The sequence below is a fragment of the Bactrocera dorsalis genome, chromosome 2 (genome assembly GCF_023373825.1).
Source record: "Bactrocera dorsalis isolate Fly_Bdor chromosome 2, ASM2337382v1, whole genome shotgun sequence".
In the NCBI taxonomy this organism is placed as follows: Eukaryota; Metazoa; Arthropoda; class Insecta; order Diptera; family Tephritidae; genus Bactrocera; species Bactrocera dorsalis.
The window spans coordinates 85,334,472-85,351,060 of NC_064304.1; the positions used below are offsets into that span (position 1 = coordinate 85,334,472).

Consider the following 16,589-nt stretch of genomic DNA (forward strand, 5'->3'; position numbering starts at 1 on the left):
AAAAATAAGCAGAAACAACAGCAAAAACACATACTCAAATATACAACAAATATAGCGACAATAATAATGCACCGCTGCTGTCAGCGAAGCGCGCAGCGACCATTCTCATTGCTGGCACTGCCGTTGCAGCCGCTGCCGCTGATGTCCTTACGCCAGTCGGCAGCGGCAGGAGCTGAACAGCGAAACGTTGAAACGGTGAAACGGCAAAAGAGCTCAACGGTTCGGTTTCTCATATGGCAGGGAAGCGTTGTGGCGGTCGTACGTGCATGCCACAAACGTGGCACCAGCGAAAGGCACTGCACTGCAGTGCAGCAGTCCCGGTATCAGCAACAATTGGCAAATAAAACAGAAAAAACAGTGGTGAAGGCTGTCAGCTTAATAACAATTAAAACATTTGTGTTGAAAAAATTGTTCAAAATGTAACTCAGAAACAATCATTGTGCGTGTGCGTCAAAGTGTTTATCTTGTCTCGTGTGGCATGCTACACTATATGCACCGTTATCACTTGCATATGTATATATTTCATCAGCAGTTCGGTTTGCACTTTAGTGTTATTAATTCACGAACCGTTAGCCGTACGCGCCGTTTGCGCTTGCAACGCGCGTCTCTGCGTCACCGAGTGCCGAAGCGTCGCAGATGAATGTAAACAAAGTGCGTGCTCGTGACGCGTAACTGTGTTGGTGTTAGTGTTGGTGCGGGAAAGTGTGACTTGTCTGCTTGCTGGTGTTGCAAGTATTCGAGAGTGAAAGTGCAACTCAAAGTTTGCAGGGAAAGAACAAAATGTGGCAGGTGGCATGTTGCAAATGTGCGTGCAGCAGAGGACATACGGAAGAAGCAGCATGTGTGTTCGGCAGTATGCGAATATTGAAAAAATTGATATCGAATAGGTTACAATAGAGAAACGGTGATAATGAAATAATGAATGCCTCTTTGGCGGCCTTTCATTTTTAATTAATATGCGGTGCATTCCAAAGCGAGCGAGACTTTTGGTAGTTTTCAATGCCAGATTTCAATTTTTTGGAGATTTCGTGTTTTTGGACTTTCCGTCTCTTTAGACGAGACTCGTATCTTTAAATGAGTTGTGTCTGTGGACGAAGCATTTCATCGACGCAAAATATTCTTTATATAAACTTGAATTTGACCGGTCAGTTTTATGGCAGCTATATGCTATTTTGATCCGATGTCGACGTTTTTGAAAAATAATGAGCTTCTTGGGAAGTAAAAAATTCTACGTATGCAAAAAAACTGAGGGACTCTTTCGCGTATAAACAGACGTATGAGCAGAGAGTCATGCTAATCATTTATATACATATTTTATAGGGTCTCCAAAAGGAAAACATATTATTAGAAGAATCGTAAAATAGATAAAATTAATTAAAATTAAGTAATCACTAATCTCTTATCAAGCATATTTAATGCACCGCAATGCTCTTCTAAACCATTTGATGCACGAAACCATTTCAACTTCGCGATTTGTTGTGCTCCTTCTCTGACAAATTGACACTTGTCTTAATCAGAGCTTCAAACCTAACACAATAAATATACTAAACATTCCAATCGGGTTCGGTTGTGTGTGCTTTCTGCGTATAATTTGTGCTCTCTTCTTTGCTCACTTCAATGGTGTGCATTGGTATTGTTTGTTTGCTCTATTTTCTCTACCCAAATCCAGTAAATATGTGCGTCGTCTTCCAGCCTGTTGTTGAGCAAGGTCAGTTCGCCTGTACGCACCTCCAGATGTATGTATGGTGGATGAGTGATAATTTCACGTAATACAAATATATACACATGCATACTTATATGCTGATGACTGATATGCATGGCGTCACTAATGTTGCGTATACGCCGTGTAGGTGCATGCGAAGTTTGGAGGAAGGTCGTGTTTGTTTGCACATTTTTGTGCGTGTATTTTAAGATTCGCGATTGAAATATAACAACACAGAGACAACAAGAAGGCACTCAATGTTTTCGAAATGATTACCTATAACAAATCGAGGGAAATAATAAAGATATAATAAAAAGCATTCACAAGCAAAATTTGAGATTTGTTTTGATTAATTTTTTTTAATAATTAAAGCTGACATCTAACCATTTTTCTATTTTATTACGATTTTTTCACTTCTGGTCATCTGAAAACAAATTAAGGAAGATTCACAATCAGTAGGAATGTCTTTTAGCATTACAAAAAAAAAACAATATCACAATTCTTTGAAATAATCGAATCTGCAAATATTTCTAGCAATAATTCAGTTGTTGCACGTGATGCGTTGATTGCGGCTCCGTCTTGTTGGAACCAGAAGTTATCAAGATGAACTTCTTCTTCACCCAAGATCACTCACTCAGATGTAAGTGAGTCTCTTCGAAGAAGATGATTTTTTTAAGAAAATCATAATCGTTTTCAAACTGTTCCAAGCTGAAATTACCAAATTCACAATATTTACGATGGTCCAATGGCTTCAATTCTTGAATGAGAACAATTTTATACAGATGCAAGCCCAAATCCTTTCTCAGAATCTGCCAGGTTGTGGTTTGAGACAGTCCCAATTCTTGAAAACGTCTTGGAATTGACAACTGCGTTCCTCAGCAACACTTGCTTGAACGGCAGCAATTACTTCGAGCGATTTTTTGTTTTATTGAAAAACTCGGTACCCCGGTAGTGTTTTCATTCATTTAGAGGACACGAAATAGGCATCGTAGCCGTTGTTGCAATGAGAGCTTAATCCCGTTAGGATGGTAAGAATTAGATAAGTTGCAATCAATGTCATTCAACGCTAGGCCGAAGAAACGAGATGTTTTGACGGGGCTGGACTAAAGGAAGAAGGGAGTCAGAATGTTGGGTTTGCAGGGCATGCATAGAGGTAGCTAGTGTCATGCGGGGACTCATTACCCGCTGAACATATATTAGACATATCAGGGTCTATTCTGGATAAGTAAGAGTTTCACCGGTTACAGTATCCAGAACGAAGCTGCGCAAGGGTCACTGACGTTTCTCGCGGCAACTCGAGCCCTGCGTCTGCAATTAGTGGTGGTTTGAATCCAAGTACGCCATTCACTGAAAAGAAGTTGGTGAAGGGGTTGATGGCTTCACTGCGGTCAGTGCTTGTCGGAAGTTAGTTGCGTCTGAAGTCTGGACGGCGTATTGTTTTATGTCGTCAACGTGGGCGAGGAATGACATCTTGATACTTTCAAGTGGCAGTTCCGCTCCAATTAAGTGACTGATTTCTGCAAAAGCTCCCCAGCAGGAACAGCTTCGAGAGGAGTTCATTATGCTTATTAACTGGGAGCACGCGGGCCTCACTATGCAGGTGTTCGCTGGGAGAGAAGAGGCACCTAGTCGTAGTCCGGTGTGCAGTGTTCTGACAATCGCTGTCTCTTAATTCGCTGAACTATGTCAATGCGATATTCGCCCTTGTCAATGCGCAAAGGACCATAAACCTTCCGCAGATATTTTCCCTCAAAAACTCGTAACGTCGACTCGTTAGATGTTATCATCGTCCATGCTTCTGCACCATGTAGCAGGACGGGAATACTGAGTGACTTATAGATTTTGGCTTTTGTTCATCGAGAAAGGACTTTACTTCTCAATTGCCTACTCAGTCTGATCATATGCTATGTTGCAAGAGTTATTCTACGTCAGATTTTGTGGCTGACGTTGTTGTTGGTGTTAATGCTGTTATCTATGATTTCGAAGTCAACAGTGACGTGGGAATCGATTTACTAATGTTTTAATTTGAGCGAAAGTGAAAGGTATTCAGTATTCTTTCAAAAAACAAACATTGACTTACAATAGTTCTGCAGCATAAAATTCGAACTAGACAGTTAGGCATCTGTTTCAAACAAGTGTGTAATTGGTATATTTTTTAGCGAATCGTTAAGGCAGTAACTAGTTACCGACTAGTTAAGCTGGTGGTTCATTCTAGTTCTAAAACATTTCGTACCTTGTTGGCTTCACTGCAGGGTAGCCACGTGTTGTGAAGCGTACACACATAACTGTAAGTGCGCGCATATGAGCCGGCTGTTAGCTTAACTCGATACACGCGCATAGATATTCTAATGTCATCCACACAACTTCATGTACACCTATACATATGTGTAAAATACTGCACACGTATGCTCCATTCACAACTTCGATTCTAAACGTTTCTAGTATTTCTGAATGAAAGCACTTTTTATTTCGCCTAACTTCACTATTCTATGTATTCTTTATTTATTTCAATTCTAAACGCGCAGAAATTCCATGTAAATCGATTAAAATATTCTTTTTTACAATTTTCTAAACACACCCGCCTACTAGGGTGTACAGCGCAATAAAAGAATAATACACCGAGCAGACATGAAACATCTCTAAAACAAAAGTCGACAAAAAGTCGGGGAATCCGTGGCAAAATGTAGCGGAAAAAACACTCAACGAAAACGAAAGTTCCTAAAACGTGATATAGTTGCGTAGAAAAAATATATATTAGAGTTTAAATAAAATATAAAAATACGACCTAAACAACAAAAATAAAAGCAAATCGACCATACAAAGCAACGAGAGCGGGCGTGGAAAAGGAGGCAACCAGAAATTTAGAATAAATGTAGTGTGGGCAAATAGAGCGCAGTGCCAACAGAAAATACAGCAACAAATACATGCGTACAAATCTGCGCAAAGTATTGAATTGGTTAAAAAATCCAATGAAAAAGTGCGCCATTGAAAAATATGGGGAAATTTCAAAATAATAAAAACGTTGTTTTGAAAAAAGAAGCAGAAATACAAAACAACCAGGTTTTAGTGAAACAGAATAAAAAATAAGTTTGTGTAGTTACTCATATAGAAAATAAGAAAGTAAAATTTATGCAAAAAGTAGACACAATTCGCGGCGTTTTGTCGGCTGCCGTGAGAAGTATTTATTTGAAAAGCAAAAGTTCCTAAACGAAAGTGCAAAAAATAAGCGAATGTGAAAACAAAAACAGTTTTGTTGGTAAAAATTGTGTAGCTAAAAAAAAAGAAATAAATAAAATAAAAAAAAAATATAAAAAAATATAAAAAGTTTAGAAAAAAAATTATAAATAAAAAAAAAAATAATTAACAAAAAACACCAAAAGAAATCAAAAAAATTAAAAAAAATAAAAAAAAAATAAAAAAGTCAAACAAATTAAAAATAAAATAAAAAACCAATAAAATCAATTGAGATATGAAAAGCGCGAAATAGAAACACGTGACAACGCAACTAGACGAGCATCGAGCTGAGCATCGCGCCGAACGATAAAAATTATGACCAAACTCAAAAGTGGCTGAGAAATTGTAAAAGATTTGCTGGAATAAATAAAAACAGATAGAAAGTGAAAATAATAATGAAGTTAGTTTTGACACCAAAATAAATTGAAAATAAATATCAGCAAAAGAAAAAAATATGAAAATTTACGGGTTTTAAAAACACTAAGTGAGTTTTAGGGAAACAAGTGAGAAAAAGTGCAAAAAATAAAATTTAAAGGAGAAAAAAGTAAAACAAAATTAAAGGAGGAAGTAAATAAAGCAAAAAATAGGAGTGCTATAAAAAAATATAAACAAAAAAATATATATACATACATATATACATTAATAAAGCAAAAACAAGAGTGTAATAAAAAAATAATTTTTCTAAACTAAATAAAAAAAATTGAAAAGTTTGACTGTGCTAAGAAAAAATTAAGTGTAGTAAATATTTAGGTTATATAAAAAATGATAAAGTGTGAAAATGTGGCAATTAAATGGGTTTTAGAAACGCACGTATTTGAAAAAAATATTAATTATCATAAAAAATAAAAAGTGAGCACAAAATTATTTTAAAATCTAAAAAAATTGAGGGTAAAAATTAAAAAAAATAAATTCCAAATAAATCTTATAAGCAAAGTAACAAAATAAATTATAATTTTACATTGAAAAAAATTAATAAAATAAAGCCAAATTATCTTAAACCGCGAGAGATACACTAAAGAAAAAAACTTTTTGCAAATAAAAAGACAATGTAAAATTATAAAGCCTGGCAAACAAAGTTCCTAAAGCTTAGTAATCGAAAAAAATTAATAATAAATATTTTACATATAAATGATTGCAAAAAAATCGAAAATAAAATTTTTACCTATTATATAAGTGAACTTGTTAAAAATTGAAACAAAAACTACCAAACCACTCACGATTTAATAAACAACAAAATAAATTAGTCAAAACAAAATATATTTTTCCAACAATTAAAAATTATAAAGCGAAACTCAAGAAAATGCGTGTAAATCTGAAATGCAACTAAAGAAAAAGGCGAGCAACCGGAAGTTATTATACGGAAAGTAGCACAAACAAATCTGCAGCATTTTATTGAGCAAAACTTTGCCGCTTGAAAACGAAAGCTTTATTTGTTTGTGTTCCACATGTTTCTGCATAGCATACTTGAAGGCGCACAGAAAGTATTCGCGCCGCACACATAGCGAACAATGAATATGTCACCCAACACAATGAACTGTTGCGCTGTACTGACGCCATCGGCGGCAGGCACTCTCCTGCGACGCAATGATACGCAGCGCATTTTGTCTTTGGCCAGCAGCCACAACATCGCTTCGGCGCAACAGTTGGCCGATGTGGAGGAGTTGTGCACGTGGCGTCATAGAAGGCGACGCGGCAGTAACGACTGCAAAAGCCCCGTTCAGTGTTTGGACTCCACGTCAACGCCGCCACCAAATGCAAGAACACCAACGCCAGCAGCGACACCGTTCTTAATGCCGGCAGATTTCTACAAAAGTTTGCTCGTGAGCGCTGCCGCTTTGCAGCAACAACAGCAGCAACAACATCAACTGCAGCGACAAAAACAGTTATATGAAAATGAAGTCGAGTACGAGCGTAAATCACCGGCAGTCTCCAAGCGTGCTGAATCCACTAATACTGCTCATTTCTCACGTAATTTCTTCTTCTCAGCGGCAGCGGCTGCAGCTGCAGCTCAACGCAGCGCTGTCGCAGCGGAACTGCCTGGCGAGGTGGCATTGGACTCAAATGATAGCGCGAGCGTTAGCAATCATGTTAGTTGTTGGAAGAGTAATTAGTTTTAAGTTTAAATATACGAGTATTATTTAAGCCCATCTTTAAACTGATAGGGTGTGGTCTAACCCTGACATCTATTCTTTTAAGAGTTTTGCTTATCTGGGGCTTTACCAGATGGCTACTATACGCGTTACATTCTCATTTGACTTGAAGACAAGTCTGAAATATTTTAGAAAATTGGAGTAGAACTTACCATTGGCCTAACATTTCGAACCGATTCCAGTGGTTTTGGTATCAAATTATAAAACACCCAGGTATTAACTGAAATGGTAACAAATTATAAAATATCCCACATAATAACTGATATATTTAGCGTAAGCTAACAGGATGGACGCTCAGAGTTCGAATATGGACGATGGGGAGGTGAATAGAGTGGATGTCTTACGACGCACCTAAGTCTAGGCCTTTGGGAGGCTCATTGTAAAACAATTGCGACTAAAATGACTTCACTTCACATAAAAATTGTTCTCTTAATGCGAAACAGCGTCAAGAATAATTAAAATTTTTTCGATATAAAATTTTGCATTCGCATAGAAGATGCTAACAATAGTCGTTGTGTTGTATTCCGATTTTGCTAGCACAATTAGATAGTGTCTTGCTAGCACTCCCATTAGCATTCTTATATATTAGGTTGTCAAAAAAGTCTTCCGGATTTTTTTAATGGTTTTTTTTTTTATTGAAATTGAAATGAATTTTTGATGACTCATGCCCAGCTCTTGACGCTACAGCTGCTACTATGCCGGTCTCTTTCGACCAATTCAGCGATTTTATCGCAATTTTCGACGACAGGCCTTCCGGAGCGTTGCGCATCTTCGACCACCTTGAAAGGTTGGGTCCATAAACTGCACAAATTTTATTGGCGGCTTGAGATACATTTTTGCCTTTTTAGTACTGTAAAATATGCCGTATTTTCTCTTTATTTTGCTCCATGTTTGCGCCGATATAACTCACGAACGACTTAAAAGAAACGACAATCAATCAAACACGTGTTAGCGCGTGAAATGAGTTTTCCAAAAAGGTATAGCATGAGCCGATGCGACGAAAAGCGAAAATACCGCAAGACTTTTTTGACAACCTAATACTTAATTCCGTTTGAATTTTAATACTCGGCATGTGCGGCTCATATTCCATTCACGGCAATTTGCCTGTTTGATGAGCAAGTTAAGGATTGACTTCAAAGAGACTCAGCCTCTATATGCATAACATGTTTGTCGGTTAAATATCTGCAAATAGCCAAAAGCATATTTAAAATCCGTAAAGTCTAATTCTACTGTTGTATCTGCTCTAACTAGCTCATCCGCTTCACAGTTACCAGGAATATCACTATGTCCTGGAACCCATTGCAGGTTTATTATGAAAGAGAATATCTGCTTGTCTATCTGTTGTAGGCACATTCTTTGTCAGAACAAGAAAGCTTTTTTTAAATGCTGTGATCTTCACTTGGAAGATACTGCAGTGGTCCGAGAGACGGAAGGCGATTCTTGTATTTATTATTTTGCTGAAAAGCACCACTTACCAATCGACTATATAGGTTGAGCCGATCCCAATAGATGCTTATTTCTGCGTCTCTGTACATCTGTTCTATTTCCCACTCTTCTCTGAAAGAAAAGGCAATATTGGGGACCAAATTTAAGTTCACATCTTACTACTAAGTATCTTAGAAGGAGGATTATATTATTATTATTCAGTATAAGAGCTGACGCTGTCAGTTGCTTGCGGGACAAAGAAAACCCCGTTTTGTTTTTTCATCAAATAAGCTTGTTCTTTTAGGGAAGTAGCTGTTGTTCAATTTCTTCCATTCTCGCATTGTTTTATAAGAGAGACTTCATTTTCGTGCTGGCTTCGTTTCTATTTTAAGGTGGGTGTGGCTATTAGTCGATTTTTATTTTCATGCCAAAAACTATTATAAGCTAATGAATTCAATGTTTCCGCCGAGCCTGATTTATACAGCTTTTGTTTCAAGGTATGTACAGTTAACCTATTACATGACAGGAATAAGTCCACATTTCAAAACGTTTAGGCCGTAGATGTTTTTCTTCCAAAACATTTATCTCTGGTTTCACAATGCCCTGAGACAAAGGCCATAACTAACAACGTTAGTTGTTCCTAAATAAATCTTAATTTTCCCCAGCTACCTACCGCCTGTATAGGCAAACTTTCTTTACGTTATAAATATGTATCATTCTTCTCAGCCTTTTGCTATATATAATATCAACTTTAATAAATTTAAGGAGATACATCATCATATGATAACTTAAAATACATATATTTTCAGATTTTAACCAAATATTACTTCAATCATAATTTTTCCTGTTCTTTATTCACAGAAGCCTAACAATTATTCCTGGCCCCTGGCAGCTGTCACACCGCCGAGCGCAATAGCCGCGCAAGCGAATACAGCGACACCGACCAGCACCACTGGTTCTGCTATAAATCACACGTCTTCACATATTGCCCTTTTACCGTCTTCCGGCTCGGCCACACCGACACCTCCCGTCGGCGGATTAGATTTGCATGCCGCGGTCGCTGCTGAAGGCACACACAATTTCGAGAGCACGCTAAAGTCGCCCGCTCAACAACCACTATCATCTCCAACACAGCGTCAGCAACACAACTCCTCGTCGGCAAGCCACCTGAGCAATTCACAACAATCACAGCAACAACATCAGCATCAGAGTTTGCATTCGACCGGCTCGACACCCAGTTCGCCTACAGCGGTCAGTGCAGCGTCGGAAGCAGCAGCAGCAAGCGCGGCCGCAGCCGTTGCCGCCACCATGCCGATTGGCGGGGTTCAGGGGCAAAACCCTACACAGGGTTTAGTGCATTGGATGAGTGCCGTTATGGCCGAACATATGACTGGGCAGACGCATCACGATCCGACAGGTGTCGGCATGCATTACATGTGGAATGGTAATGTCGATGTAAGTATTTATATTCCGTTATGATTATTGCTTTTCACTTTCATACATATATACGTTATGAGTGAGCTTCCTTGTTGAGGAGGGTTGATAATCGTTTTTCGGCAGAGTTAAACGGTTCCAGTAGTTAATGGGTGGCGAATGCGTTTCGTTGCATTCTTCACATACAAATTTTAAATTGGGGAACTAAAGTTTTTTCCAGGAATAGCTTGAAGTGGTACTTTAAATTCCTCAACCAATCAATTGGCAAATTATATAAAATAGTGATGGGATGCAAAGAGCTTTATAATCACTATTTTAACGGTTCTCTGTTATTCAATGCAATAATAATCGTATTTACTACAATTTCGTGAACGATGTAAACCGTCCTTTGTCTTAGACTCCCTCAAATATTATGGCCCTCTTCACTATCTTAAGTAGGTTGCAGTTCCCTTTAATGTCAAATTTTCAAAGCCATGTCTACAAAAAAGTTGAAGCTGTCAAATAATTAAAATGCTTGCACTTTAAAACTATGCCTTTACTAATAATTTATTTATTTTTTTTTTCGTGTTAACTCTCTTGCTTACAAACCATGTATAGAAGAGACGAACGTGAGCAGAAGTTAAGAAACTTTGTCCTTCAGTTGATGTTGACCACGAAGTAGTATTTTTTGTAAAGCACGACGAAGTTTCCTCATCTTGTTGATTCAGATATAATAAAGGGTGATCCATTATGAGTACTTTAAGCAAAAAGGTAGACACTTCAAATTTAAGGGATATGTTTATTATCATTGAAAAGAATATTCTTTGGTATTTATATTTTGAAGATTATGTCTTTCAAATGTTGGCTGCGGCTACGCCTCAGATGGTCTATTCATTGAGTTCAATTTTCGATGACTAGTTTGAGCATTTCCACTGGTAACTGCCGAATGTCACGCGTGATGTTTTGCTCCAAGGCCTCAAACGAAGCGGAAGTGTCCGCATAAACTTTAGAATTTACATATCCCCACAGGAAAAAGTCCAACTATGTGATATCGCACTATACTGGTGGCCAATCGACCGGCCCAAAACGGGGAATTATCTGCTAACCGAAGTGTTCTCTCAATAAATCCATTGATTAATGCGATTTGTGGGAAGTGGCGCCGACTTGTTGAAACCAAATGTCGTCGAGATCACAGCTTCATATAGTCGGTTATCATGGCGTAATAACGGTCGCCATTGTCGATTACGTTCTCAACAAACCACATCAAACTTTTGTTTTTTCTGCATAAAATGGTAGCTCTTGAATCTCTTCAGGTTGCTCATCGTCTCAAATGCGGCAATTTCGCATGCTTACATATCCCTTGAACCAGAAATGAGACTCACCGCTGAACAAAATTTGGCTCGAAAACGTCGGATCTTCTAGGAACTTTTCAAGAGCCCATAGAGCGAAGCGATGCTGCTTGGGAATGTCCATCGGCTTCAAATTTTGCACAAGCTGTATTTTGTACGGCTTCAATTAAAGATCTCTCACTCTCACCTTCGGCTGCTATATTTTCTTCGTGTTGGGCGTGGTCTATTCGGTCGAATGTTATCTAATAATGAATGCGGGGTCTTAAGATGGGTGATGGTGCTGCAAATAGTACGCTTAGTAGGCCGATTATGTTGACCGTAAGTGGATGGAAACGGGCGAAATACATTCTTTATAGAACGTGAATATTTGTAATAAAGTTGAATGATTTGTGAACGTTGTTCAGGCGCAAGTGTTTTCATGATGAAATGCCAAAAATAACATGACAGCTTGACATGACTCACGCGTGACCAGTTAAAAAAAGGCTGTTGAAAAAAGGTCATCTGCTTGGACCACCCATTACAACAGTATACATCGTTATACGTCTTTATATACTTATAAGTTCCTCATTATGCTTTGTAATTTCCGCGCAAATTAACTAAGTTTTCTCAGCGTCAATATTTTTTGTCAGCTTCAAGGCGAGATGCAGACAGGCAGAATTGAGCTTTTGATGGAACATCTATACAGTCATTAGGGTGATGCTTAAAGCACAGAGTGAGCTATTTCGTTTAATCTTTACACGCTCTAGATTACTCTAGATTAAAGATTTTGATTGAGAATGTTGGAGGTTAAGTACTGATGTATCCATGGAGAGCCAAAAAAAAATAAACTTTTTGGTCGTTGAAACATTTTCTTCCAAACTGCAAGAACACCTTAAAAACGTACATACATAAAATGAAAGTATTGAAGTTTTTTGTTGTTGCTTTCTGAACTCTTACAAGATAATCAGTAATACTTCCAAATATACTTATAAAACTGACAGGTGAGCATATTTAAAGACTTTCGAATGGAAATATACTTACATATGTATGTGCATTAGGGTGATTCAAAAAAAAATTTTTTTGTTTTTTTTGATTGGTACTCGGAAAAATGGGTTCCTAGACACCTCTAAGAAAGCCTCTCCAAATATGAGTTTTAAATATTTTTTCTTATTATCAGATAGAAAAATTTATATCTCGCTTCCAACTACTTGAAAAAATATCTTGTTAATTAGGTTTTGTAGGAAATTGAATGCTCTAAATTATGGTCTCTTATGATTTTTTCGTAAACCCAACTGTTTAAAAGATATTAACAGTTAAAGTTTGATTATTTTTGGTACAATTTTTTATTTCTTATTAATTTTATAACTCAATGAAAAAAAAATATTATGACTGATGAAACACATAGTTTTGCACGAAATTTACTGCTCTATAAAAATGGTCTACTATGATTTTTCGATTAAGTTAAGCGTTTACGAGATATTCATCGTCAAACATCAATGCATATTAGGATGGATCAAAAAACAATTTTTTTTTTTCGGTTGGTACTCTTAAAAATAGGTTCCTAGACACCTCTAAGAAAGCCTCTCCGAAAACCTATTCATAATAACTTTTTTTCATTGAGTTATAAAATTAATAAGAAATAAAAAATTGTACCAAAAATAATCAAACTTTAACTGTTAATATCTTTTAAACAGTTGGGTTTACGAAAAAATCATAAGAGACCATATTTTAGAGCATTCAATTTCCTACAAAACCTAATTAACAAGATACTTTTTCAAATAGTTGGAAACGAGATATAAATTTTTCTATCTGATAATAAGAAAACATAGAAAACCGTTAGGCGGAGGACCTTCCCGTTACAATTAAAAACTCATATTTGGAGAGGCTTTCTTAGAGGTGTCTAGGAACCCATTTTTCCGAGTACCACTCAAAAAAAACAAAAATTTTTTTTTTTGAATCACCCTAATGTGCATGCACAATATTCATTTTGTTACGCTTTATTTTAGATCTTATGTAATTGATGGCTTGACAGTTTTTTGGTGATCTTAACTAGTTGCAATGCGTTAAAGCTCGGTACTATTAAATTTCACCAAAATTCTGGTCAGTTCGGCATACTTAGTCAGTGGTTTTTGAGACACAAAATGCTGTTCTCTCTATTTCAAAGCCACTGTAGTGGTCGGGTACACTTGTAAGTTTGACAATCCTTCTCGATATCCAAATTTTCACTCGATATTTAACACTTCCTTTTACAGAGAAATACTGAGCACACGAGTCCGTTGTATTAAAAATAGAGCGAGGAGCAAAGAAAAACAAATTTTTAATGACTCTAAACAGACGCAATACAAACACTGTAAAGTGGTCTACAACGGAGCAAGTGAACTATGTATACTGCACTGTATATGTATGCGTAGATTTTGTTGTGTGTTCTTGTTTCTTTAAAACTGCACTGCCTTCGAGCGGCAATGACGATCGCTTGACTGACCCTACACAATATTCAGGAGTTGTTAAAACCAAAAAAAGCAAGCAAGGAAGAGCTAAGTTCGTGTATAACCGAATATTTCATACTCTTGAAAATTAAAAGATTCAAAGCCTGCCTTCAAATGTTGGCAAAACTTTATATCAACAAACTACGTCAGAATTCAATACACAATTCACAATTAAATTTGGTATCCTTTGAACTTCTGTATATTAAAGTCATACCTCACTTAGTTCCATAACCGCATTTTGCTTGTCTGGTATATTTATATTTAAGAAAGAAATTAACTTGATTTCATCAAAGTATTTCTTCTTTTGACTATTGATACAGCCTTGAGAACTTGTGCACTCGAGGCTAGCTACATGGGCTAAGTGCGCCGTCTTTAAACGCGTTTTTCTCGAAAATGTGTTTTTGGAAACTGTTTGCAAGATTTCTCGGAAACTACTCAACCGATCTTCATGATGTTTCACACAGGTCTTTGAGAAATTTTCACTGAAATTTTAATTTTTTTTTGTAAAAATGTCTGCCAAAAAACCAATTTTCAGTTTTTTTTCTTCGTCCTAAATTAAGGTTTAAACTATAAAATATATTTTGTTTCACTTTGAATGATACTGTAAGGAGTTATGCTGCTAGCGCGGGAGCATCCTTTTCCGAGGGGTCACAATAAAAAATTCTACTAAAATAATTCATTTTTATATGAGCATAAAATTATTGAAATAAGGCCGAAAGAACCCATGTAACCCCTTAACCTATTTTTAGCAAATCGAGTTGAATTAGCTTTAGTGGTTTACGTTGGTCATGAAAATCGTTATAGGGCGGGCGTTCGCACACTTTTTCAAAATTTCCAGGCGTGGCAATTGTTCGAGAACCAAGTACCAAGTTTCTTCAAGATATCTCAATTTATACTCAAGTTATCTCTTTCACCCACTAACATCCAGTCAAAATTCTGCTATACTCCGTCCTACTGGTCGTGTACATATAATCCTAGAACTATTTCGATTAGTCTTAAGTGCTACAAACAAGTGTTGGGTGAACAATATTATTATACTCTGTAGTAACATGTTGCAAGAGTATAAAAATCATTAAATCAGCAAAATAAAAGCAAATGACCACATGAAGAAATCGAAGTTTACTCCTACGTTCTCTAACTCCCTGTCTACTTTATATTCATCTTATCGAGCATTGTTTGCATTCTGTATGCCGTTCACCAGTTATGCTTCTTCAATTTTCCTTCTGATTCTGTTTTATTCACTGCGTTTAAACCCATTTTCGCTCAGCCATCGGCGTTGCATCTTGTGCTTTCTAACGGTAATTGTTGTTTGTTTTGTTGCCTTGTTAAGGGCGAATTGAAATTCTACGTCTAGTTATGCACATGTGAGGGTTTGTTTTTAGTGCTACAGCCTGAATCTTGTAATACAGAACGCATTTTGACTTTTTCTTTTCATTAATCTATAGACTGGAGAGAGAATCACGTTTCTTTGGGTTCTTTGTTGTTTTCTAACTCACTAAGTCTGTTCTGAATGTCAATTTCAAAACAGATTCACTTTGCTCTATAATCAATAATAGAAAATATTTATGATTTGCAGCCTCGGACTGGTAAGGGTTCTAGAATCATATAAAATGGGTATCCTCTTTCGCGATTTGAATATACGAGGCTGATTTCGGGTGAGGGCACGAATAATCACACTTGAACTGCTGGAGATGCTTATCTGTTGCAGTGTCAAGAATTCATAGGTATGGATTATAAAGATGGCCGCATAGCGACAAAACGTCCAAAACCTACCACGAATTTATTGAGGCGGCTAATATCGATTCCAGCTAATTTGCCGAGTTCGTAAAAAGTACGGGACCGAGATGTTTCAACCGTCGTCCGGCAAAAGTTTGACAGTGGAGAAGAAAGTGTATAGATGCTTCCACCTCATTTTCCTTTTTACAATTTTGACAAGTTGCCTCCTCCAAAATCTCTAGCCTCACCGTGTGAGTGCCAACAGGACAGTGTTCAGTTATTACGTCTATTATTGCGGAGATGTAAGCCTTGCTAAAAGCCGGCAGTTCAATGAACTTTTTACGTTCCACTCTGGGTCAGAAAGCTTTCGCAACCCGACAAGTGTTGGTTTCTGACTTCGTGCCTTTCTTGCAAGCTCATCAGCTTTTCAATTTCTGACGATTTCGCTTTTCCCAGACAACGAGACAAGTTTAATATGGAAGTATCTAGACGCTACTGTCGATATATAAGAGAGCTGCTCCTTATTATAGTTGCAGTATTTCAAAAGATTCTTTAGTTCTACCCAAGTTCAAGAAATTAACATCCATTTAACGACCATTTTCTTCTTATTTTCTCTGCTCATATCTTCTTCTTCTTCTTTTTTATTGACGTAGACACCGCTTCCGCGGTTAGAACTCACTTGAGAACATTCTCTATTCAGATCTACAGATCGAATTATTTTCTCCAGGAGTAGATTAAAGAAGTTGCAAGATAGGGAGTCGCTTTGTCTGAAACCATGTTTGGTATCGGACGGCTCGTAAAGGTCCTTCCCGATCCTGACGGAGCTTTGGTATTGCTCAACGTCAGTTTATACAGCCGTATTAGTTTTGCGGGGATAACAAATTCGGACATAGCGGCATAAATTCAGCTCCATTTCGTGCTGTCAAAAGCAGCTTTGAAATCGACGTTAGAGGTGGTGGAGTCGATTCTCTTTTCACGGATCTTTTCCACGATTTTACGTATGGTGATTATCTGGTCATTATCAGATACCCTTTTTGTGAAGTTGGCAGAGCACACTTAGATTCAAATCGTCGGGCATGCTTTCGTCCGATCATATTCTACAAAAACTCTGATGCATGCTTCGTTTGGGGAATAG

General features: G+C 37.2%; 1 protein-coding gene across 5 annotated transcripts in view; it reads left to right on the forward strand.

The window, feature by feature from the left end:
- The window catches only part of LOC105228567 (zinc finger protein rotund), a 190,122-nt gene that overhangs the window by 33,072 nt on the left and 140,461 nt on the right, over positions 1 to 16,589 (forward strand). For 3 of the 5 annotated variants that reach the window (XM_049449170.1, XM_049449173.1, XM_049449171.1), the window contains exons 1-2: positions 6,445 to 7,023; positions 9,373 to 9,966. In XM_049449170.1, coding sequence (XP_049305127.1) covers positions 6,445 to 7,023; positions 9,373 to 9,966 — 1,173 coding nt within the window. Of the gene's footprint in view, positions 1 to 6,444; positions 7,024 to 9,372; positions 9,967 to 16,589 lie in introns of those variants that run through there. The other 2 variants (XM_049449172.1, XM_049449174.1) reach the window with 1 other exon arrangement.